The 26351-nt window shown below is 45.4% G+C and overlaps 1 protein-coding gene and 1 long non-coding RNA gene across 2 annotated transcripts in view; both read right to left on the bottom strand.

Moving 5' to 3' along the window:
- Nucleotides 1-15339, bottom strand: part of RYBP (RING1 and YY1 binding protein) — a 53550-nt gene extending 38211 nt beyond the window's left edge. The window contains exons 1-2 of the mRNA XM_084764918.1: nucleotides 15191-15339; nucleotides 14418-14543 (exon numbers count right to left, since the gene is read on the bottom strand). Of these exons, the coding sequence (XP_084621044.1) occupies nucleotides 14418-14543; nucleotides 15191-15222 (158 nt within the window). The 5' untranslated portion in view covers nucleotides 15223-15339. The remainder of the gene's footprint in view (nucleotides 1-14417; nucleotides 14544-15190) is intronic.
- LOC311587758 lies at nucleotides 2-14408 on the bottom strand. Its single transcript, XR_014775961.1, has 3 exons — nucleotides 13736-14408; nucleotides 74-5898; nucleotides 2-30 (listed from the first exon to the last, which is right to left on the bottom strand). It is a non-coding gene; the product is annotated as an uncharacterized lncRNA (long non-coding RNA).
- Nucleotides 15340-26351: the final 11012 nt, after the last annotated feature.

Raw genomic sequence — 26351 nt, 5'->3', positions numbered from 1 at the left:
AGGTCTGGACTCTTTGTAGACCAGGCTAGCCTCAAACTCAGAGACCCACCTAACTCTGCTTTCTGACAGCTGCCTGATTTTCAGATGTTGCTTGATAGATTTTGTAAAACTGTACTGCTCAAAGTTGTGCTGTTGTGTTAAGCTTTTTGCCTATCTGTCTTCCTTCCTTTCTTGCACGTCTCCCACCCAATGCTGGGATTAAAGGTTTACTCTACCACACTCTATACGCCATCTTGGTTTTAACAAGCCCTGGCTATCTTGGCCTCAAATTCGGAGGTCCTGCTTGCCTGTGTCTCCCAAGTGCTGGGATTAAAGATGCATGTCACCACACTCAGCAAGTGGGTTTTGTTTTGTTTTTAGTAATAATTACCCCCCTCCAAAAGTGTGTGCCACCACACTCGGCCCTTTCACTCTGTTTTAAAAGGTATTTCTCCAAGAGTCAGGATGAGAAGGATAAGAAACACTGTTAAGAAAAAGAAACATGGGAATAAGTAAAATAAATCTCTTAATCTATACAGTATTAACTGCACATACAGGCTCTGTAATTAGGCTTTTTTCCAAGATTTTTGAACAAGCATTATAATACTGCTCTCTTCTAATTGATATAGCCCTGGAAAGGGGTGGACAGTTGTGAAGATGCAGGTTAAAGTTTTCCAAATACTTTGTACATGCTAATTGGTCCATTTAGTTTCATCAACTTTCATCAACTCTATCCTACTGAAATAAAACCTAGGAAGTTATTTTTCTATGCAGCAGCTTCTACAACTCCAAGGCTTTGAGTATTAACACTAAAGGGAAAAAAAGACTTAACTGATATGCATAGTACACAGCACTGCACAAATAAGATAATGTTTCAGAATATGCCCTTACATATCATTTTCTAAGCATTTTCTAGACCTATTTACAGACCCACAGAAAACTGCACAAGTATGCCATGGTTCCTTGTAATCACATTTTAGCTTCTGTGCAATATACACCTTCCTTATGTGATGCAGCATTCTCAGATTATGATTAAAAAGTCAAAGTATCAACTTTGGGAAAAAAAATTGGGCCGGGCATGGTGGCTCACACCTTTAATCCCAGACCAGCCTGGTCTACAAGGAGTCCAGGACAGCCAAGGCTAACACAGAGAAACAAAGGGAAGGAAGGAAGGAAACTGAAAATGATTTATGCTCCACAAAAGCAACAGTAAGCCAAGGTTTAATTATTATATAAAAACAATACACTGCTGGGCAGTGGTGGCGCATGCCTATAATCCCAGCACTTGGGGGGCAGAAACAGGTGGATCTCTGTGAGTTCGAGGTCAGCCTGGTCTACAAAGTGAGTCTAGGACAGTCAAGGCTACACAGAGAAACCCAGTCTCGAAAAAAACCAACCAAACAAGCCCAACAAAAACCAAAAACCAATAGATCTACCTGGTTAGTATGCAAACTAGCTTTTGTCCCTAATAAAGGTAAAATCAAGGTACACCAAGAATTTTAAGATAAGCTCATGGGGGGGAAAAGATAAACTTGATTTATTATCCTCAAGGATTTGATTACTATGCCTAGTTTACATACCTCTATGCTCTGAGTTCCAAAATAAGCTGAAGAAGCCCTAAAATGAACCAGCAATTCCAAGATGAGTTACCCAGACCAGCAGCATGACACTGCCTGAGAACCCATAAGAAGCCAAGTTCTGAGCCCTACTTCACAATAGCTTAATAAAGACTCTAGGGACTAAGACTCAGCAATGTCTTTATAAAACAAGTCTTACAGGGGTTCCACATGCTAAGGTCTGAGAAACATGAAGCTACAAATATTCAGAATAATCATACTCAAGACTTCCCTTGCACACAAATCTGATCTTCAATGGAAGGTTTGAGTAAAGTGTTGACTAAAAATTTGAGTCTTGGTCCTTCTAGAATACAATTTACAATAAGACAGGATTTTCACTTTACTCTTACAAATAAGGAATCCGAAAATATGAAGTATTCTCAAAGCGTCTTAAATGTATCTAAAGTGAGCCATATCAAAGGTTTGAAATCTTTGATTCATACAGCATACCTTCCCATATAGTACTGCCATCTACCCCATTTTGTCATTATGAACAACAACAACAACCTCATATTACAACACAGTACCAGACAAAGTATACTCAAGCATTTGTGGTCCAATGAATACATTCTTCAGAAACATTAACTTCTACTGGTGACAATAAGTGTTTGTATTTTTGTTTGGTCTCTTAATGGATTCTAGAGTCCTCCCTCTCGCACTCTGTGACCCTCTGGTTTCTCTGTGTAGTCCTGACTGTCCTGGAACGCAGAGATCAGCCTGCTTCTGCCTCCCAAGTGCTGAGATTAATAAAGGCATGTACTACTATTGGCCAACTAGTTTATCTTTTTTGGGGGGGGGGGTACTCGAACAGTAAAAAGTAATAGCTTGTAAAGATGGCCCAGGTATTATGAGCACTGGATGCTTTTCCAAAGGACTTACATTTGACTCACCACCTAGTGGCTCACAACCATCTCTAATTCTAGTTCTAGGGATCCAGCACCCTCTTCAGGCCTCCATAGGCACCCATATAGTGCACACATACACAGTCAGCATACCTACACACTGAAGAAGGAAAAAACAAAACAAAACTTCTAGAGGAGCCGATTTGGTTTCCCAGAATCTACAACCTTATTTGTAACTCCATCTCCAGGTGACTCTCTAACCTCTATGGGCACTTATACTATGTGCATATAGCCACACATCCACCCACAAAATTAAAAATTTAAGAATAACTTACTAATAATTTACAAGGTGCTAATGTAATATTGCAGCGAGTACACAGCTACCATGTTTAAGGCATTCAAAATTATAACTGAGCATGAATAGTGGTCCGGCTCAACTATACTTTAGTCTTCATCCACTGTCTACTTTGTAACAGATTTGCTAAGTTGGGCCAATCAATCATGTTGCCATGACTGTTAGACAGCAATGACCCAGAAATTGGCCAAGAAGTCTGAATCTTGCAATAAGTCAGTCTAAATGGCACCTAAAGGGTTATGGATTTGTTTGGGGGCTTAAAGTAGCTTGAGTTGACTTCTAGCCTGGTGAGGTGGCGTGCACCTGTAATCACAGCACTCTGGGAGGCAGAGGCAGGTGGATCACAAGTCTGAAGCTAGCTGGTCTACAAGGCAGCCAAGGCTAAACAGAGAAACCCTGTCCCAAAAAACCAAAACCAAAACCAAAATTTTAAAAAGTCTGACTTCTAGCAACAGACTATTCTTTTAGTACCTGTGGTAGCAAAGCCTGAGTTTTTGTAAAAGAGCTAGGAAACCTCACAACATAAGAGTGACATCTGAGCTGTTCTTAGAAAGCAGTCATCCAGTTTGTTTTCTCTCTATGACTAACCACCACATTTTAAGATTCATCATGCTGAGGAAACTGGCATTCCTTTAATCACTTGTCCTTCCAAAGGCCAAAGTTTCTTAACTGTATTCTTCGTGCTCTTTAATTATACAGAAAAACGCATTGACTTTTAACTCAGATGCTTCCATGTTGCTGCTGGGTTTTTGTTTGTTTTGGTCCAACCACAAGAGAAAACAGATATTCTAAATTGGTTAAGAAGAAACGAGAAAGCAGTATCTAACCTTGATTTAAAATTTCACCTGTTAAACTAGGTGTGGTGGTGCATACCTTTAATCCCAGCACTTGGGAGGCAGAGGCAGACAGATCCCTGTGAGTTGGAGGTTAGCCTGGTTTTCAAAGTTTTCAAACGTTCAGGACAGCCAAGATAACACAGAGAAACCCTGTCTCAGAAAAAATAAACAATTCACCTGTTTATCTTATGATTCCACCTCTGGATTTCTGAGTAACACTATAGCATATCTACAACTGCTATAATTTATTGAGTTCATTTTTGCCAACACAGTATTAAATCACTGCATGGAAATATAAATATAGCTAAATAAAGTGACTATATCAAAACTTCAACAGAATACAAGTACTCAAAATTATAACAAAACAGTGAACAAAGGATACAAAAGGTCAACAAACTACCTACGTGTAGGAGGCATAAAATTGTGATAGACATGTATAATGGCTTCCAACATTGGTCAGTGCTCTTTGACCATCTGTAAGCTGCATTAGGTGCCCATTTACAAACAAGCAATCTGCCTCTTCAAAACTGGTTTATGCCATACAATCAAGCCCTTGCTTCTTTCCAGACTTTCCAATGACTTCTGGCTGCTAAGACCACCACCAGGACTAAGAAAATACTTATAACAGTTGATATCAAAGTGTGCTACAAAGCACCACAGTCCAAAAGCACTCAAGAACTACTTTAAATGCACTACTTCCTGTCTCCAAGGCTCATCTTACATTTAAGTCCCAGTGCTTGTTTAGAAAACAAAACCAGAAAAACAGGAAAACAGGACTATTGCTTCTAGGGCACACTTCATAAAAAATGATGTTCACCTAACTCAGAAACTTTAAACATTCAAGGAGAAAAGTACTCATATATGAAAGAACATTTACAAGAACTTAAAACTGGGGCTGGGTGGGAGGTGTTGCTCTACCACAAATTAGTCATGGCTTTTAATCCCCAGCACTACAAACAGCCAAAAGAACTATTCCTCCAAGTCTTTATTTGCTCTATACAGCCAATATCTATAAACCCCTAGGAAGTGCTGGGCTTTATTACTATAATAAACACAGGGAAACAAAACTATAAAAGCCAACGCCCTGCCCTCCAACAAGGTGACAATAGTGGTAGATAGGTAATCAAACACACACACAGCTGAAATATATACATGCATGATAGAATGGTTACAAAAAGGCTTCATGGAAGGTTCTGGAAGACAAACATGTCAGCTGGAACACAAAAAGGGAAAGTCCTTAAAAAGGAGGGCGGGCTAGAGAGATGGCTCGATGGTTAAGAGCACTGAATGCTCTTCCAGGTCCTTGAGTTTAATTCCCAGCAACCACATAGTGGCTCACTACCATCTATAATGTGATCTGATGCTCTGTGCTACAGATAAAGCACTCATATACAATAAATAAACAAACAAACAAACAAATAAATAAATAAAACTTAAAAAGGAGGGCAGGTATGGCACACACCTTTAATCCAATCCAGCACTTTGGAGGTATAGGCAGGTAATAATCTCTGAGACAGCCAGGGCTACACACACACACCTATCTTGAGGGTAAAAGGTGAGAGGGGAGAAGGCTGGAGAGATCGCTCTGGTTAAGAGCACGGGCTGCATGTCCAAACGACCCCAGTTGAATTACCAGCATCCACATGGGAGCTTACTGGAGTCTGTAACTCCAGTTCCAGGGGACCCAACACTCTCACACAACCCCACATGCAGGCAAAACACCAATGCATATAAAAGAAAAATAAATAGCTAGAGAGATGGCTCAGCGGTTAAGAGCACTGGCTGCTCTTCCAAAGGTCCTGAGTTCCATTCCCAGCAACCACATGGTGCCTCACAACCATCTATAATGAAATCTGGTGCCCTCTTATGGCATGCAGGCATACATGCAGGCAAAACACTATATTTAATAAATAAATCTTAAAAAGAAATTATAAGGAAAAAAAAGAAGAGAAATACATGAAGTGAAACATCTCAAGCCACACTCAGAAAACACTGAACAGTTTGGTATAGAACAAACATGCTCTCTCTGGACACATGAAGTGGTTGTATTCTGCTTACAGAAATTCTGAAGATGGACACAGGAAAAGACCAAACCACAAAATCCTTGAAATATTCAGGATTTAGATTTCCTCCTAAAAAGCAATGTGAACCAGGAGAAAATGTGAAGCAGGATCTGTGTGGCACCTTTGGGAAGCATTGTCTGAACTCAGCTTTTGAACTGCCTTTAAGCTATTCAAATGCAGAACCAGGTGCATTTGTTTTTCTCCTTTCTTCCCCCCCCACCCCCCTTTGAGGCAGGGCTTCTCTATGTAGCCTTGGCTGTCCTGGACTCACTTTGTAGACCAGGCTGTCCTCGAACTCACAGTGATCTACATGCCTCTGCCTCCCTAGTACTGGGATTAAGGACTTGCGCCACCATGCCAGGCTGTATTTGTTTTTCTTATGTATACAAGCATGAAGGTTATGAGGGAATAATGATATTAATAATAGTAGTAGTAGTAGTAGTAGTAGTAGTAGTAGTAGTAGTAGTAGTAGTAGTAGTAGTAGTAGTATGCCAGGCGGCAGTAGCGTACGCCTTTAATCACAGCACTCGGAAAAAGGCAGAGGCAGGTGGATCTCTGTAAGTTGAGGCCAGCCTGGTCTACAAAGCTAGTTACAGGATTCAAAAGGTTAAGATCCAGTTGTGGTCCACTAATCCAGGCAAATATTGAGTTATAAACCAGCATAAACCAGTCTATACAACCAATCTTACATTAAAAAACAATGAGGCCTTGTCTTCAAGCAAGAGACTGCTTCCAGTTTAAACAATCATCTTTTCCACCCCCAGACAGGGTTTGTGTTACCCTTGGCTGTCATGGACTCACTTTGTAGACCAGGCTGGCCTCAAACAAACAGTGTTGGGATTAAAAGCAAGCACCGCCACCACCAGGCTCATCAACTTTTCTGTGCTCCATCATCATGCCATGGCCATCACTGCAGTCATCTCATTTGGCTTTTCCCATCACTGGGTACTGCATGATGCTCTGATCTTTTCATTCAAGATTCTTGAAAGTGGAGTCCTTGGCTGGGGACCGTGGCACACACCTGTAATCCCAGCACTCAGGAGGCAAGGTAGGCATCTCTGAGTTTGAGGCCAGCCTGGTCTATAAAGCCAATACAGGACAGCCAAGACTACACAGAGAAACCCTAGCTTGAACCAGGTGCAGCATTTGATGAGCTAGCAAGGCAGTGCTGGAGACCTTGCCAGAGGGAAGAGCAACTCAGCTACCTCTGAGGTCCAGGGCTTTGGGTTGGTCCACTCTAACATCTAGCCCATCAATGATCTGCTGGAGCAGCAAAAGGGCCCATCCTGCACATTAAGTATAGGTTAAGTGCAGCAGAAGCCAAAGGCCTCAAACAACTCATTGCAATGGACATTTGCAAGTAAAGATACGTGGACTGCGGGACACACTACAGCTTCCATGACAAAATTTTTTCTATCTTATTTTATTTGGGAAGGGGGTTGTGAGGGCGGAGGGAGGATAAGACACTGACGTGTTGTGGTGGCCCATACGTTTAAGCAAAGACAAGAGTATCTCAGATATCCTGGCCTACATAGTAGATTCTGTCTTCAGAATAAAAGAGCAGGGGCACACTTTAATCCCAGCACTTGCGAGGCAGAGGCAGGCAAATCACTGTGAGTTTGAGGCTAGCTGGTCTACAAAGTAAGTCTAGTCTAGCCAAGGCTCACAGAGAAAACCTGTCTCAAAAAACCAAAAAGAGCAGAGATAGTCTAAGGGCAGATGCTCAAAGAGGGAGCACTCAGATGGCCTGAAAATAAAATAGCACTGGTAAAATAGCAAGACCTGCTCACAGCAACATGGTTGAATCATCAGCCAAACAGTGAACAAAACTAATAGCCAATGTTAAACATGAGGCAGTCAGTATACAGGGAGTTTTTGGGAATGTTCTCCAACCTCACGAAGAATCTGGAACACCAAGTTACAAATGCACTCTCACTTTATGGAAATTCATCAAGCCTTTAAACTTGTACACTACAAACAGGTAATGTAGTCACAACTTCAAGAGAGCAAAGACAATACCATGAGGAGAAAAAAGAAAAAAACAACAACAAACAAACAAACAAACCAGGCTAGAGTCAACAGACTGTTATCAGCTCAAGTCCAGAACTCTATTACTCTAAGAAAGGGGCAGGTTCTGGTAGCTCCTTTGGTAAGCTGCTGCCACTGGAAGACTTCTAAACCCTGCAGTTCTTCGGCAGTTACTGAAGTGCATAATAAATATATGCCACAAAAACAGTTCAGAAATACAGCAGTGTATAATTTCCTATCCTATTTTAAAAAATAAAATAGCGGGGCTGGAGAGATGGCTCAGAGGTTAAGAACATTGCTTGTTCTTCCAAAGGTCCTGAGTTCCATTCCCAGGAACCACATGGAGGCTCACAACCATCTATAATGAGATCTGGTGCCCTCTTCTGGTATGCAGGCAAAACACTGTATACTAAATAAACAAATCTTTAAAATCACAAGGGGCTGGGGGTGGTGGTGCACACCTTTAATCCCAGCACTCCAGAGGCAGAGGCAGGCGGATTGCTGGGAGTTTCAAGGCCAGCCAGGTGAATCCAGGACAGCCAAGGCTACAGAGATCTGTAGAGATAGCTCAGTGGTTAAAAGCACTGACTGCTCTTCCAGAGGAGCCAGGTTGATTCTCAGCATGTACACATGGCAGCTCACAACTGTCTGAACTCCAAGATCTAACACCCACAGGCATACCTGCAGGCAAAGCACCAATGCACATAAAATAAAAACAATTACTTATTATTTTTGAAATCACAGGAAAGGCTAGGAGTAGTGGCACACATCTTTAATCCTAGCACTTGGGAGGCAGAGGCAAACAGATTGCTCTGAGTTCAAGGCCAGCCTTGTCTATGACAGCCAAGGATACACAGAGAAACCCTGTCTCAAAAAAAAAAAAAAAAAGAAAGAAAGAAAGAAAAGAAAAAAGAAAAAGAAAAGAAAAAAAGAAAGAAAGAAAGAAAGAAAAAGAAAATCACAGGATATTAACTGGTCTGTGTTTAGTATACAACATACATGAATACCCTAGGACCCCAATACTAGCAATGTAATCATGATCGACTAAGAAAGCTAAACACACATAAACAGTCAGAACTCACTCTCCTCTGGCTCCAAAAGCAAGCATCACCATACCTAAAAAGGGACATGCACAGAGTAGCACTGCCCATCTGTAGGTAGAGTCTCTACTGTCACTCCTCTATGTTCCTCATAACCACACCCTTCAGGGTACCTGTCACTAGTTGAAATGGTCTGTTTCCTCTTCCCTCTCCATAGTACTTCAAGCTCCGTGAGAATAGGAACTTTGCCTGTCTTTGCACCACTGTGCATGCACACAGAGCCCAGACAATAAAAACTTGTCAAATGACCACAACTACCCAAGTAAATTACTTTATTTAAGGACACCAAGTATATCTAAGATCAAGTCAGTACCAATGAATCATTAAGTTCAATATAATAACAAAACAAATTCCTCAACTTCTATTAGGAATAAACCTGAGAGCCAGGCGTGGTGGCGCACACCTTTAATCCCAGCAGTCGAGAGGCAGAAGCCAGCCTGGTCTACAAAGCAAGTCCAGGACAGCCAAGGCTACACAGAGAAACCCTGTCTCAAAAAACCAAAAAATAAAATAAAATAAAAATAAAAGAGGAAACGTGCAAACTCTCAACTTTGAAAGGTGCATTCAGCTTGAAAGATTTGGTGAAGTCTGATTTTGGGAGAATAGAGGGAATTTTCTTTTTAATAGTTTATTATTTTATGTACATTGGTGCTTTGCTTGCATGTATGTCAGGTTGCTGTGAGCTGCCCTATGGTTGCTGGGAATTGAACCCAAGTCCTCTGGAAGAGGAGCCAGTGCTCTTAACCACCAAGCCCTCTTTCCAGCCCTCCGGAATTTTCCTCATTCTCCCCCCGCCCCCCCTTTCTGCTTTGTTTTTTTGAGACAGAGTTTCTCTGTGTAATAGCTCTGGCTGTCCTGGAATTCACTCTGTAGTTCAGATTGGCCTCAAACTCACAGAAAGCCACCTGCCTCTGCCTCCTAAGTGCTGGGATTAAAGGCAGGGCCACCACCACCACCAGCCCAATGTTTTTATGAAAGACAAATGCCATAATGAAGCCAATGTGACTCAAGGTGCAAAACCACAGTTATGGATTCTCAGGAAATATAGGTAAGAGGCCTAGAGTCTTGTTATCTGAAATGTCCTGCCAAATGCTCTTAAAAGGTTCCAGTAAGCATCATAACCATATATTATGGGGGGGGGGGCGCGGGGGTTTCTAAAAACTTCTGTTGCAATTAGTAATTTTTCAAAGAACTGAATTAATCAGGGTATCTTTATAAGGGAAGTCCAAAGTTACAAATCTAAAACTCCAAAGCTCTCAAAGGAGGAACACATTTTATATACAACAGTCACTTCTCTGACTCGTCCAATTCAATACCCTCAGTATCTTTTCTATAAAGCTCATTATTCTCTACAACTGTAGTAGTCAGAGGAAAAAAAAATGTTTCTTCTTTCTACTGTCCACAAAGTTCTAAAGACAGTATAAACGTTTCACAGTTATAGTTATTTAAGCAACCAGGGATTAAATAAGACCTTCAATTCAACACTGAGATAAAATATGTAGATAAGGATGTCACAAGCATGTGCATGTACAAACTGCAGATACAGGGACGGTCAGGACAGGCACAGTAGAAAGACCCAACTTCTCAAAGTGGTCATCCTCTGCCCTTCACACATGCTATGTGATGAGTGTGTTAGCCAGGCATGGTAGTGCACGCAGGGGCAGACAGATCACTGTGAGTTCAAGGCCAGCTTGGTCTACAAAGTGAGCCCAGGACAGGCAAGACTAACACTGAGAAACCCTGTCTTAAAGACAAAAACAAAAACCCCCGAATGTTAAAGAAAAGTAAAATCTGGAGACAACAACAACAAGTTCTAAATCTACATGCTCTAAAACTTGGAATGTGGTGACAGCTGCACTCTTTCAAACGACTAAGAAAAAAAATCACTTAATTGAACTCATGATGACTGAATGTTATGATATGTAAAGTATGCCCCCAATACTAAAAGCACAAAAATAAATAAGTAAGTAAGTAAGTAAATAAATAAGCCCAGCACAGTGGTTATGAGCACTTGAGGCTAGATTGCCAGCATCTACATCAGGCAGCTAATTCCAGCTTGTCCAAGGAATCTGATGCCTTTGCTCACCTGTACATACATACCTGCACACAAGTATTTTCTGAAAAATCAGCTAAGGACTAGAGAATGGAAAATGGTTAGAAAAGTAATTATAGATTGGAGAGGGCCAGATTTAATGGCACACACCTGCAATACCAGAACTAGTGAGACTAGCAAGTGCATCAGGCCAGGAGTTCAAAGCCAGCCTAGGCTATTCTGGACCCTGTCTCAAAAGAAATACAAACTCAACATGTTCTTCATAATTATGCCTAAAATCTCTCTTAGCCCAGCAGGATCATTCAGGAATAATGAATGAGCAAATGTATAAAGAGCTCATCTGCCCCCAGACCACCTCAATAAAGTAAGTATATAAATATTTATGCATTTTTCCTTTGGGGCTTTTCTGTCCCTAGGACTCTGTTCTATGCTACTCCACAAAAAAAGTCCCTATTCTAAAATAATTCACTTCTACCTGGAGTTTTTTTTTGGGGGGGGGGGGCTACTGTGTAGCCTTAGCTGTCCTGGACTTGCTTTTCTAGACCAGGCTGGCACCACCATGCCTGGCTTCTACCTGCACATTTAAAAATACTACCACATATGGAAACAGAAGTAAAAAGCTGGCAGATGATTTTGTACAAATTAGTTTTCCTTTTCCAAAAGAAATGGGGGAATGGTTCCTTCTAATTGATTCCTAAGTCAGACTGTTCCCATCCTACTTTGGCAGTCTTTACAGCTTGGATTAGTTACCTGAGTACATGTTCTGCCATCTTTCTAGAATACCGCCCCCCTTCAGCAGTATCTTTCATATTCTAGGAATTTCATAAATGCTCTTTAGATGATGGGTAATATTTTCCTACTTAAATTAAGGACCACCAACGCTATTTACAAAGGGCAAATAGCTCTGTATCCTACTGGAATACCACTAATTCAAAGCTGTTCTCCTGGATTGACTGGTTGATGCCAGCAGCAATAAAGGCAAGAGTAATCAACAACTCCACAATAACTACTGGCCAGCCAACCAGATAAGGCTCTTTAAACACTAGCTCAGAGCAACAAAACCATGTGTCAGCAAACATACTATTCCAAAATATGCCAGTTTTCATCTATTAACCAGCACTCAACCGCAACCATCAAGCTTGCTTTAAATTTTAGGGACCTGACTTTAATGCCCGGTACTGCAAAAACAAACCAAATTAAGTTTTCTACTGCCACCTGATTAATACTATGCAAGGGAAAATGGCAAATTCCTATGAAATTTTGGAGGTAAAAAACTATTTACAAGAGGCTGGGTGTGGTGGTGCACGCCTTTAAATCCCTGAACTAGAAGGCAGAGGCAGGCAGATCAGAGTTGGAGGCCAGCCTGGTCTACAAAGTGAGTTCAAGACAGCCAAGGCTACAGAGACACTATCTCAAAAAACAAAACAAATTATTTACAAGAAAAAGGCTCAAGAAGAAATATGACAGCCAATATCCCAGAGAAGTCAAGTGAAGGGCTACAGTGGCTAGAAAAGCATGAACACTGATCATGTTTGCTTCTTCATATAAACCCATGAGTATCACAGAAAACTAAGCATGTCACTTGCTTTCCACTTACTGATGACTTCTGAACAGATCTGAAACATTAAAGGATTGATGACAGCAACCAAAACTGAACAAGCTCTGTCCAAAAAGAGTATCATGAACTGGTATTTTAAAAGTCTCACACCTGTGAAATCTGTATTCAAGCCTGCTGAATGACTCAACTGCATGAAAAGCCTGAAAGATAGTACTTCATTCTTTTTCTGAATTGATAGACTCTCAAATATCCTAACATGCCAATTTATTCCTTTAAAATTTCACTGCTATCATCTGTGGCTCTGAAAACTTTAAACAAAATCTTAAACCAACACCTCTCACTCACTTCCAAAAAGTTGGTGAGTCAGGTTTTTCAATAAAAGTTTCACTGAAAGTAAAAACTGAAAAGCATTTCAATATGAGATAATTATTCCCAGCACTACATCAGATGCAAGCTTTGAGTTTATCTTTAGTTTCTCTTCACCAGCAAGGTTCTTACTAGCTTCCTGGTCATTACTTGAACATCAGCTACACTAACACTCAAAGCAAAACCACAATAAAGAGCTTTGGCCTCGGTGGGATTCTACATGTAAAAAAAACATTACTCATAAATAATATTCAGCTACTACTGATTTAAGTATCTAAACTTTCATGCTGCATTATGGAGCCCCCAATTTTAGACAGCAGAGCAAAACCCACAAAAATGGGTTTTCCATTTAACTAAATGTATTTACTAGATACAGAAAATTGAGGAGAACTTACTTAATAAAATCTACTAGCTGGGTGCAGTGACACTGGTTCTACAATCCCAGCACCCAGGAGGCTTGAGTTTTGATTCAAAGGTCTCATTTCTTAAGAGTTAGTGTCATTCACAAACATTCAGCAACTGAGGCAACTCATTCTTGTTACAGACTGGCAGGTGATCCTTGATCTCAGGTGTAAGTAAAGCAATGAGACCCTGCCGAGTCCCGTCCCTCAGAGCATCCAGGTGGAACTACAGTCCCAACTGGACACCACCAATTCAGAAGCAAGCACCTGCTGAAATGAAACTTTTGACCTTCAACCTCTCTTGAAGGGTCCTAAGCTGACTCTCACTTTCACGTATGCTCTAAAGACAGTACCTTTAAGGGAGAGCAAGAACACTAACTTAACCATTAGCAACAGAAAGAAATTCAAAATAAAAGTTAAGACACCTGCAAGACTATAAAGTCAGTTTTTACATTTTACCCAAGTCTATTTTAATGTTACCTCAACAGTAGCTCCAATTCATCTGCTATCATATGCAGCCAACCACTCTTATCAATACAAAAGAAACTCTTTCAAAACCATTAACAAACTTCAAAAGTCTATTCACCTCAATATCTCACACTTCACCATTCTGCATAAGCGAATAACAAAAAGGACATCAGGATCTTGCATCAGGAGCAAGCGCCCACCAAATGCACTTTTCCATCCACTATGTATGGCAAGTGCAAACAAGAAGAGATATTTGTAACTAAGAACAGAAAAAGGGCCAACCCAGTCTTATTGTACTACCATATCACCATTAAACCCAGGGGGAAAAACTAATTCGGGACAAATTAAAACCACTCTGCACATGGCAAAAAACAAAAGGTCTAAAGTCCAACTCATAGCAATATCGCCACTGCCTCTCTCCCCTCTGGGAGCCAGTACCTACAAGCCAAAGGATGCCAAGTGTCAAATAAATCCAGTGTCTTTTCTGAAACAAGAGGAAAACATGGGAAAATTCCCTCCCATAAATCCTTTATTTTGGCACGAGGCACGGCACCCAACTAGAAATGGCACACTACGGAACCACAGCGCCCATCCCCAGATGCAAAAGAGGGTCGTAATCAACAAGTTGGCAAGAGGGCGATCAATAATAATAAAAGTACGACTCACTCCTCTCTCCTCCGCCCTCCGCGCAATAAATCAATAAAGCCAAAACAAGTCTTTCAACAAAAGCTAACACACACGTCTTTCAGTACCTGGTGGAGGTGCCTTTCCGCACATCGCAGATGCTGCATTTAAAGGCTTCGGCGCTGTTCCTGAAGGTGCAGACGCTACAATCCCAAAAGCCTTCGTCTGCCGCAGGTTTTGCTTGTCTTTTTGGCCTTCCGAGGAGCAGGGAACCGAGGGGATGATGGAGAGAGGAGAGAAAACAGGAGCTGGTGAGCCGTCGTCATTTCACAGGAATCCGACGCTGGAAACTTCTCGGGGCGACCACCCATCCACCCCACTGGCGGATACCCGGGTGAGAGGCCGACCGGTAGCGCGGAGCCGGGCGCCCCCTTCGGCCCCGGGCACCGAGCGTCTGGCGGCGGCGACGGCGGCTCACGCGGGGCCGCGCCGAGCGCAGGAAGCGGGCCGACTCGTGGGCGCGAGCGCGGGGCGGCGGGGGCGCGGCGCGGGCCGCGGGGCCGGATCCCGAAGGCGGCGGGCAGCCGGGACGGCCGGGCGGCGGCGCGGAGGGGGCCGGCGCCGCGCGCTGCCCGCCCCTGCTCGCGCCCTCCCGCCCGCCCCACCTGGTTAAATCTCCCTTTGTCTGGGCGGAGCGGCGACGGCGGAGGGCGGCTGAGGAGGAGCCGCCATGGCTGCGGCGCGCACGGCCGCCGGCCCGAGCGGAGCGACACCGCCTCCCTCCGCCCCCGGGTCTCCATCTTAGCGTGCCTCCCCCGCGCGGCCGCTCCGGCCTAGTCGCCGGCGTCCCCGCCCGCCGCGGCCGCCCTCCCCTTCCGCCCCCTCGGCGCCCGGCAGGTACCTGGTCGGGCTCTTCTTGTCGCCCATGGTCATGGACGTGCTGGCCCCCGGCGCCCCACAGCTGCGCGCGCCGCCGCTCAGAGGAGAAGTGCGGTCCGCAGCGTCGCGGAGCGGCCCCCGCCCTCCCGCGCCGCCCGCCCGCCCTCCGCCGCTGGGCTCGAGCTCTGGCCACCACCGCCGCCGCCGCCGCTGCCGCCGCCAGTCTCCGGACGAGACTAGTCCCCGCCAGCGCCGCCTCCGCCGAGTGACTGACGAGGGGCGGCGCCGGGCGCCGCGCGTCATGCACCGGGCAGCCAATAGGAGGGCGACGACCAGCGCCGCGGGGGCGTGGCGGGGCGCGCGGGAGGGCGGGGCGCCGCGGGAGGGGGCGGGGCGGCCGGCGTGCGTGCCCGGGAGTGTGTGCGCGCGGGGGGCGCGCGTGCCTGCCGGTGGCCCCCGCGGCCCCGGCGCGTCTGAGCGTGCGAGCCCGGCGGGGAGCACGTGGCCGTGCCCGCGAGCCCCCGCGGCTCTGTGGCGGCCCCCACTCGCAGCCGAGCCCTATGCGGGCGCTACTGGGACTCTAGCCCCGCAGCCGCTCCGCTGAAGTAGTTCCGCGCAGTTTGCGCGCGCCGCGGGGGGCTGCGCCTCGAGGCCCGCGTTTCCCGCACTGCCGCTTCTGCCACGCGGGGCTTTGTGGCCGCCTTTCCCGAGCGGCCCTCCCCGGCGACATCCAGCCCCGCACCCTCCTGGGCCGGGGCGCCGGAGGGAACTCTGGAGAGGGTGTGGCGGAGCCTCGGGCCCCCGCAGATGAAATAGGGCGTTTCCCCGGGGAAGTTGCTGTTCAGATCCAGGCGACCACATGCCTGCTTTCCAACCTCGTGTCGCGACTCTTGCCTCTGCGAAATGAGGCTCCTCACGCACTTCCCAGGGAGGGCACCGTGGATGAAAACCACACTAACCTGTATCCCGCACTTAGGAAGTACCTGGGCCCGACTCCGTTCCCGTCTGCGTCCTGAGGTTGGGAGGTGGGGGAAGATCGGTACCCCCTCACTTTCTGCCCTGCTCCTAACGTGCTCTGTCCACTGGGTTTTGTGACTTGGGGCCGTCTATCCCCAGGCACTGGCAAAGAACCATAGGGGAATGTCTGAAAATTAAAGGAAGCCCCAGGTTGTGGGGGGGGGGGGCGGGAAGGAACGGGACCAGCAGCTGATCCCGAAAGGTGGGGGCGGGGATGGGGTGTGGGGGACAGATAAGAGCAAGTCCAGGCTCTGGTTGACGTGCAAACTCAAAGAGTAGGCTCTTATCGGGACTGGCTCTTGGGAGAAGAGCAAAGCTGGAGACCAGCTGAAGCTCCCCGAGAGCGGGAAGCAGGAAGTCCTGGGACTGAAGGGAGAGAATGGAAGAGGGAGGCTATGTGACCAAGATAAGCTTGATCAGCACTAGCTGTCCTCCAGGCGGGCACACCCAGCAAGGCCAGCTACACTGTTCAGCAACGGTCAGAAGCCTTCCAGACCTGGGCCGCTTCGGAGGAGAAGGAGAAAGAGGAGGGAGATGGAATCCCAGGGGCAAAGAGGCCAGAGATAGCCAAGGAATGTGTATGTTAAGACATGGCCCAGGGCCAGCAGCCTTGGCCTCTAGGGTCGGCCTGGCATGCTTCCAGCATTCTGCCCCTAGTGCATTTAAAAAAAAAAATCACTATGGAAGGCTGCAGCTCAGTTCCTGCCTAGACAACCAGGAGGTCCTGGGTTAGATTCCCCGAGCACTGGGTAAATACACGAAGAACAAGTAAAAGAATAAATAATCTCCCTGAAAACCTCATCATGAGAAGGTTGGTGGGATCCACAGGTCATAGAAAGGACACTGCCTTTATTATTTATGTAGACGTAAATCACGAACTGTTCTGGCACCTCAGCGCAGATAGTCAAGGCCTCGACTGCACATGGTAGGTGAAGGCGTTCCAAGGTCCTCACCAGCCCAGTGCAGTGCAGCCGGGTGCAGCCCAGCCTCCACCCAAAGTCATTATTTCAACTCTGATCAGCCAAGGTTGGTTCTCTCTCTTCATGGACTCCCTGGGGTCATGTGGTATGACTGAGCAGAACTTTTTCCTACCCGTGGTCTTGTGGTAGGTAAGCCCTGCCACTGAGTTACATTCCCTGGCAGGCACCACTGACTCAACAGAGTATCTTTGCTGTCCTTCCGTTCCGTTGCCCACATCCAAGGTCACGCTCCGTTCTTTGCTTAATCATGTAGAATCCCACTGTACTCACACCATCGTCTATCCATAAGACTTTTTTCTTTTTCTGCATCTGTCCTGTGTTAACAAGCTTTTCAAACAAGCTCATTTCTAGCAACTTACCAAGAGACAGCAGAATCCTATTCCGTTATTGTTTCAGGAATTCTGATTTTATTCGGTTGTGGGAAATGAGACTCTCAGAAATGTCTTTCTAGTTCCAGGGACACCCTACCCCTAGATTTTGGAGGCCGTGCTCCCTGGCAGGGTGGCTGTAGGCAGACAACACTGCATCTCTAGAGTGGGGAATTTGAACTTGAACTGGGTGGCTAGCAGACTTTTCCTCCAGGCATTGCAAGTGAGAGGTGACAGTCCTCCTTGGTCCCCTGATTACTATCTTGAACTTATGCTCAACAAAAAAGGGATGACAGGAATGGTGCAGCTCAACTTTTAATCCCGGCACCCAGCAGCGGAGCCATATGGATCTCTGAATTAAAAGTTAGTCTGGCCGGGCCTGGTGGCGCACGCCTTTAATCCCAGCACTCGGGAGGCAGAGGCAGGCGGATCGCTGTGAGTTCGAGGCCAGCCTGGTCTACAAAGTGAGTCCAGGATGGCCAAGGCTACACAGAGAAACCCTGTCTCGAAAAAAAAAAAGTTAGTCTGGTCTATATAGAGAGTTCCAAGCCAGCCAGGGTTTCATAGACCCTGTCTCAAAAAAAAAAAAAAAAGATAAAATAAAAAGGGAAAGACAGAGGGAGAACACTGGAATATGCCAAAGGATCTGGAAATTGTCAGTGTAGCTTGCTTTTGTCTTAAAAATTTGCTTCTGTTACCCTCAAACTGGGTTAGCCTGAATGCTCACTAAAGCTAGGACTTTGAACCTGAAAATACCCAGTGAAGACGTGATAAACAAGTGAGAGAGGCAAGCCTGAATCCAGATACCTCAAGGCTTGCCCCAGGCCCTCTCATATTACCCTAAAGGCCTGAGTCTCCGGTGGCAGTCTAGGCTGAGGTTTACAGTGAACCAGGAGGCTCAATGTGAGATTGCTTTCCTGTGCCCAAGGAAAGTACCACCAACAGATGGTTCTTAGGAAAACCTGTTTTTTATGTGAGCTTATTTTCTTCACATTTTTCTTCTCTTAGATGGTCAGTTCATTTCGGCATCCCTTCTTTCTTGTTTTGTCTATGTTAGGGGGGTTTGTGTTTTGGTTTTGGTTTTGTGAGATGGGTTTCTCTTGTGTAGCCTTGGCTGTCCTGAACTCACTTTATAGATCATGCTGGCCTTGAGCTCACAGAGATCCACCTGCCTCTGCCTCCCAAGTGCTGGAATTATTAAAGGTGTGTGCTTGTTTTTTGGATACAGTCTCATATAGTCCAGGTTGGCCTAGAACTCATGGACTTCCTAACACCACCTCCCAACTGCTGAGATCACAGATTTGTGTCCTATTGCTGCTTATCCTGACTTTAATAGACTAATAGCAATAGATATTGTTGTGGTTAATTTAGAAGGCCTAAGAAACGTTTATTATTAGCCCTATAATTATTATTATGGTGGTATTTTCTAACCCACTATCAATCAATAAAAACACAGATGCCTGTTATATTTTAAAATAGCCGTAATTAACCTGGGGCAGGGCAAATATTAATCCCCTAAACTACTTTCCATATTGGGACAGGTATCCCATACCCTGCCCTAATCCCATGTCATCTGCTGCTAATATTATTTATTTATTTATTTATTTTTGGTTTTTCAAGACAGGGTCTCTCTGTGTTAGCCTTGGCTGTCCTGGACTGACTTTGTAGACCAGGCTGGCTTTGAATTCACAGCGATCCGCCTGCCTCTACCAGGATTAAAGGCATGCACCACCACACCTGGCACTGCTTCTAATAATTTCTATGGAGCTACCTCCCACCCATAATCCCAAATACTTGCTAATGGTAGTAGATTTCCTTAAAATTCATTCAGATGGCCGCCAGTTCTAATGCTTGCTTAGTTCCCTAACTCTCCCTGGTGTTTTCGTGTACTGAGATTTCAATGTCTTCTTTCTTTCTTTTCTTTTACCAGGTTGTTTCATCTCAGTTAGGTAAAAGAAGTCTAAATTTTAGTCTACTTTGAGGTGGTGATAATAATAATAATCGTCGTTGTCATCATCATCATCATCATCACGGTTTCCCAAGACAGGGTTTCTGTTGTAGCCCTGGCTGTCCTGGACTTGCTTTGCAGACCAGCTGGCCTGGAACTCACAGAGATCTGCCAGCCTCTGCCTCCTGAGTGCTGAGGTTAAAGGAGTGTGCCACCACACCCAGCCTCAATGTCTTTAAAGAACCTTTCCAGGCCAGTGTGATAGAAGGGAAGAGGAGGGCAAAAAAAGGATCAACAGGTGACTGGAAAAGGCAGCCAAAAATGACAGAGACTTAGGATGCTTAAGATTTCAATCATAATGACTAGCAATTAGTGCGCTGCTTTGCATAGAATTATTCCTTTAGGGGGTTAGAGAAAATTGTTTCTTGGAGGGACCAGCCACCTGGAGTATCTCAGGAAATGAGCAGAACAGAACTGGAATCCCTTAAGGACCCAGGGCATGCGCTGATGTCACTGGGCACACCTAAAGCATCATGCCAGAGGCAGGACCAGCTCCCAAAGCAGAAGCCCAAAGCCAGAGGCAGGTGGCGCATCCCTGAGCACCTGCGTTGAGGCTTAGCCAGATTTTGCAGTATCACCTGTGTGAATGTCATCAGAAAGGTTGATCTGCAGCTCACACAGCAGGAAAAGGCACGAATCACAACTGTGCCGGTGCTGAGAACCTTAAACGTGGCAAACACACATTCCCATACCCACACACCTTTAATCCTAGCACTCAGGAGGTAGAGGCAGGCAGATCGCTGTGAGTTTGAGGCCAGCCTGGTCTACAAAGCGAGTATAGGACCGTCAAGGCTACACAGAGAGACCCTCTATCGAAAAAAGAAAAGAAAAAAAAAAAATGAAAAGAAGGCTGAAAGTGCAGCTCAATCAGTAGAGTGCTTGCCTAGCATACTGGAGGCCCTGCATTCAGTCTCCTGTACTATATAAATCTGACATGATGGCTCAGACCTATAAGCCCAGTACTAGGGAGGTGAGGCCAAAGGACCAGAAATTCAAAGTCCTCTTCAAACTATATAGTGAGTTCAAAGCCAGCCTGGGCTGCATGAGACCCTATGTCAAAAAAAAAAAAAAGTTCGTGCACACACGAAAGGAGTCAGATCTGAAAAAATAAGTCAAAGACTAGGGAGAAATATTTACAGAATCCATAGATTATAAAGGATTTCTATCCGGATGAGAACATGAGCAGAAGATGCAGACAGACATTTGACCAGGAGGTACAGAGACGGCACAACATCAGCATTCTGTGGGGAACCCACACACGCGTTAAAACCACAGCAATATATCCCTGAGCCTCAGACTGACTGAAGTCAAAAAACCCAGCAATGCCAAGTGCAGGGGAGGATGTGGCACTACCCTCCTCCAATCACAGTGGGAGTGCAATATGGTACATTTCCTCTGGAAAAAACAGATTGGCGGTTTCTTACCAAGTTAAACACACACTTGCCGTGCGAGCCAGCAATCCCACTCCTAGGAATTCACCAAGAGACGGGGAGGCATATGTTCACAAAAAACATTATACTTAGATGCTTAAAGCTGCTTTTTCATTGCCACTGGAATCTGGCAGCAATCCAAATGCCCTGAGTGGGTAGATCATTAACACATTGTGGTACATCCACTGCATGGAATACTACTCAGCAGTTAAAAGGACAAACTGTTGCCCAGGCGACGGGGATAAATAACAAACACTTTATTCTAAGTGAGAGAAGCCACTCTCCAAAGACGAGTTAGCTGTGTGGTTCCACTTAAGATTTTTCTGGAAAAAGGAGAACTGGGCAATTTCTTAAGAGTCAGTGATAGATGAAGGCCTATTGATCTGCTGTATCAGGTGGCTGAAAAGAAGTCATGGAGGACCTTAAAAGTGGCATGAGTGACCAGTACTCGAGTTTAAGGGGCAGAGCCCCATGGCCACAATCATCCCATGGCCACAGTCATCCGTTGGATAGACAGGCCCCATGTGCCTCAGAGATGAATGGCAGGAGACATTTGGCTCCCGGAGCTGCTTAAACAACAGTTGGGTAGCCGTGTTTCTGTCAGTGACAGGCACTGCCATGCTCAGAATGCTCCTAGAACTTTTCCTGACACTTAGGTTAAGACCCAGAGCCGGGCGTGGTGACACACGCCTTTAATTCCAGCACTCTGGAGGCAGAGGCAGGCAGATCTCTGAGTCCAAGGCCAGCCTGGTCTACAAAGCAAGTCAAGGACAGTCAGGGCTACACAGAGAAACCCTGCCTTGAAAAACCAAAATAAAAGGACCCAGAATCTTGTGTATACAGCTTCAGCCCCGCCCTCAGCTTGACTGCAGCCATGCAAGGGCCTTGCTGTTGTCTGCCAAGCACAGACCCCCTAAGGCCCTTCTGTCTGTTCACTACTGGATCTCTCTCTAGCTCCAAAGCTACCCAGTGTCCTGGTGCCTGCTAAATCCCTCTTCAAAAAATCCTTAAGTATCTTACATAGCATGAGCTCAAGTCAGCAACACCCTTCAAAGTGCTACATTTCCCCTTAGCTGATTAAGCCTGAACCTGCCCCCAACACCTTACACCAGAGTTAATGCCTGCCTGCCTGCCTGCTGGGGGTCAACTAGAACTTAATTTTTATGGGAACAACATCTCTCCTTTCTTCCGTTTATATCTGTAGTGTCTAGACTAGAGTAGAAAAGGTCCCCGTACACAGTACATACTCAGAAATAATGGAAGGCAAGACAAAAATGTGTTTATATCTGCTTCTCTCTTAAAGCCTCAAACAATCCAGTGAGTTAAGAACCACCATTACTGAGCCACAGAAATGGTTCAACAGACAAAAGCACTTGCCTTGCAAGTCTGTGGGTCTGAGGTAGATGCTCAGAACACACACAAAAGCTAGACACTGTGGCTCCCATGAGTAACTCCAGAGCTCCTATTTGGAGATGGGAGGTGGAGATAAAAGATTCAACTGGAAGTTCTCTCACATGCTGTGTAGCAGCAGAAATAACAAGAGACCCTGCCTTAAAAACAATGTGGAGCCAGGCGGTGGTGGCGCATGCCTTTAATCCCAGCAACTTGGGAGGCAGAGGCAGGCGGATCGCTGTGAGTTCAAGGCCAGCCTGGTCTACAAAGTGAGTCCAGGACAGTCAAGGTTACACAGAGAAACCCTGTCTCAAAACAAACAAACAAACAAAACAATGTAGATGAGCCTTGTGGTGGTAGCACACACCTTTGATCCACTCGGTAGGCAGAGGCAGGCCAATCTCTGTGAGTTCAAGGCCAGCTGGTCTACAAGGAGAGTTCCAGGAGACCCAGGGCTACACAGAGAAGCCTTGTCTGTAAAACAAAAAACAAAAAAACAAAAAAACAAAAAAACACACACAAAAAAAACCACAATGTGGATTAGAGAATGGATTCTTGAAAAGGTATCCTCTGACGTAAACTTGTTTATAGTTTTATAGTGAATGTATTTATGCTTGCTCTCTCTCCTCTCCCTCCCTCCCCCTCTCTCCCCTCCATCCCGCCTCTTCCTCTGCACCTCTCCTGCTCTGTCTCTTCCTCTCCCTTCTGCCTTTGCCTCTTCCTCTCCTTCCCTTCTCGTATACAACTTAAAAGGAAATAAGAATTGCTGTCACTTCATTAGATAATTGAGCAAACTGATTTGCTTGAAGTCAGGACAGAGTCTAAATTGCACCCAGCCTCTGATCCCTGGCTTTGTTGCCATTGTCTCCTCCCTGTGTCTCCTCAGAAACATCACAAAGAACCAGATTGTTTTGAAGGTCCCTTAGGAATGCAGCCACATGCCAAAGTCCAGTGGATCCTTTCTAACAGAAGAGTCTGAACCCTGTCTTGAAAAAAAAACAAAAAACAGAACAAAACAAAAACAAATAAACAAACAAAAAACAGAAGAGTCTGTATATGTGTCTGTGATTTCTCCGATCCCTGCTGTCCCGCTGAGTCGATCCCTAACTCACACAAGGTCTCAGCAGTCCTCTTCAGGTCAAATCCACAAGTATTGGGGCTGGAAGAGTTGGCTCAATGGTTAAGAGTATGCATAAAAGCTGGGCGGTGGTGGCACCCACCTGTGAACCCAGCACTTAGGAGGCAGAGGCAGGTGGATCTAGCTGTGAGTTCAAGGCCAGCCTGATCTACAGAGATAGTTTTAGGACAGCCAGGGCTATACAAAGAAACCCTGTCTCAAAAAACCAAATTGAAGCTGGGTGTGGTGGTACACTCCTGTAATCCCAGCACTCAGGGACTTAGAGGCCGGCAGATCTCTGTGAGTTTGAGTCCAGCCTGGTCTACAAAGAAAGTTCAGAAAAGCCAAGGCTATACAGAGAAACCCTGTCTCGAAAACAAGCAAGCAAGCAAACAAACAAACAAACAAAAAGTAACCATTGCTCTTGCAGGGGACCAATACCCACCTACAGGCACTCATTACATAATTTAAAATAAATCTTATAGACATCATGTTTTCTGATCCTGGTAAACCTGGGTTGTGAGCCTGTATTGAGCTGCCACATATGCTGGGCCCCGTGGAATAAACAGGGCACTTTGTGCCACTTGTTTTGGCCCTGTGATGTACAGTGGTCACTTCCCCATTTGATACTCTATTTCCCCTCCCTTAGAATCAGAGTCATTACACGCTGAGGACAGAGTGAAGAGGTAAGACATTTCAGTTAGTTCAGGGCACTGTTCCTCACATCATCCTGCTCCTCACTTTGACCAACCTATGTGAACCTCCAATGTGCCCCTTGTCAGGTTGCAGACAGCTGGCTCCAGCAGGGTATGTGACATAAGCAAGGAACTTCCCACTGACCTGAGTTTATAGCCAGGCCCACAACATCCTGCTTTCTGCTTGCTGACTCTTCCTACCACAACAGAATGGAAACCCTATAAATCAAACATCCTTCCAGCCAATAGTGCACCGTGCTCATTACAATCGCTGCTGTTGGGCCAGTGAGATGGCTCAGCAAGTAAAGGGCCTTTCTGTGCAAGTCTGGTGACCTGAGCTCAAGCCCTGAAGCCAACCTGAGGTGGAAAATGGGAACTGACCCCAAGTTGTGCTGGCTTCCACGTGTGTACTGTAGTATGCCTGTCCCGTGCTCCGCCTCCATCATGCACAGTATACACAGCAATAAAATATAAAAATTAAGTTGAGTGTAGTGGCACCCACCTTTAATCCCAGTACTCGGGAGGCAGATCTCTGTGAGTTTGAGGCCAGCCTGGTCTACAAAGTGAGTCTAGGACAGCCAAGGCAACACAGAGAAATCTGTCTGGAAAAAAACAAAAAAAGAGCCAGGCATGTTGTCGCAAACCTGTAAGCCCCGCACTCTGGAAGGCAGAGACAGGTGGATTGCTGTGAGCTCACGTCCAGCCTGGTCTACAAAGTTAGTCCAGGACATCCAAGGCTACACAGAGAAACTCTGTCTCAAAAAAGCCACAAGTAGCTGGGCATGGTGGCACATGCCTTTAATCCCAAGCACTCAGAAAGAAGAGGCAGGTGGATTTTTGTGAATTCGAGGCCAGTCTGGTCTACAAAGTGAGTCCAGGCATCCAAGGCTATTATACAAAGAAACCATGTCTCGAAAAAACAAACAAACAAACAAATAAAAAACAAAAACAAAAACAGAAAAGAAAGAAAAATCCATAAATAAATAAAACAAAGCATATAATATTGGGGTCTATTTACATGGTATGGGGCTTTCATCTCCATATAGTTGTGTTGAAGACCTCACTCTTGCCACCTTAGAATGTGATGCATTTGGGGGTGGCATCTTTAGAAGTAATTAAATTAATATAAAGCCAATAAGGTAGAACAAGCAAGCTCCCCCACTGCCGTTAATTTATGTTATTATTATTATTATTATTATTATTATTATTATTATTATTATTATTATTATTATTATTATTTTGAGTCAAGGTCTCATTGTGTAGCTTTGGCTGGCCTGGAACTTGCTATGTAGACCAAGCTGGCCTTGAACTCATTGAGATCTGCTTGCCTCTGCTTCCTGCGTGCTGGGATCAAAGGTGTAGACACATGTTCATCATATGCTCTTCACGCATGTACAACACACACACACACACACACACACACACACACACACACACAGAGTCAAGCATGGTAGCACATGCCTGAAATCCCATCATACACTGAATTCCAGGCCTGGGTAACAAAACAAGAGCCTGTTTCAAGAAAACAAAACCAAAAAGGAAAGAGAGAAGGTGAGAGAGAGAGAAGGAAGTGATTGAGGAGAAAGACAAGGAAGAAGATGAGAAGGAGGAGGGGGAAGACAATGAAGAGGATAAAAGGAGGAGGAGGGGGAGGACAATGAAGAGGATAAAAGGAGGAGGAGGGGGAGGACAATGAAGAGGATAAAAGGAGGAGGAGGGGGAGGACAATGAAGAGGATAAAAGGAGGAGGAGGGGGAGGACAATGAAGAGGATAAAAGGAGGAGGAGGGGAGGACAATGAAGAGGATAAAAGGAGGAGGAGGGGAGGACAATGAAGAGGATAAAAGGAGGAGGAGGGGAGGACAATGAAGAGGATAAAAGGGGGGAGGACAATGAAGAGGATAAAAGGGGGGAGGACAATGAAGAGGATAAAAGGAGGAGGGGGAGGACTGTATGGAAGAAGAGGAAACATCTGGACACACTCAGAGATCTCAAAAGTCTACCCGTGAAGGAATGGCCTTCCGAGGGTGTTTCTGTCATGAGAGGCCGCAGCTGCCAAACACCTTCAATCTAGACTTCCCGCTGTGAGAACCCATTTCTGTTCCTTAAGTGTTTGCTCTGTGGTGTTTTGTTACAGTTCTGAGTTTGTGGGTAGACATGCCCCTGGGGTCAGTAAC

Source organism: Acomys minous (genome assembly GCF_964271855.1).
Source record: "Acomys minous genome assembly, chromosome: 17".
NCBI lineage: Eukaryota > Metazoa > Chordata > Mammalia > Rodentia > Muridae > Acomys > Acomys minous.
This window is presented reverse-complemented; position numbering and strand designations above follow the sequence as displayed.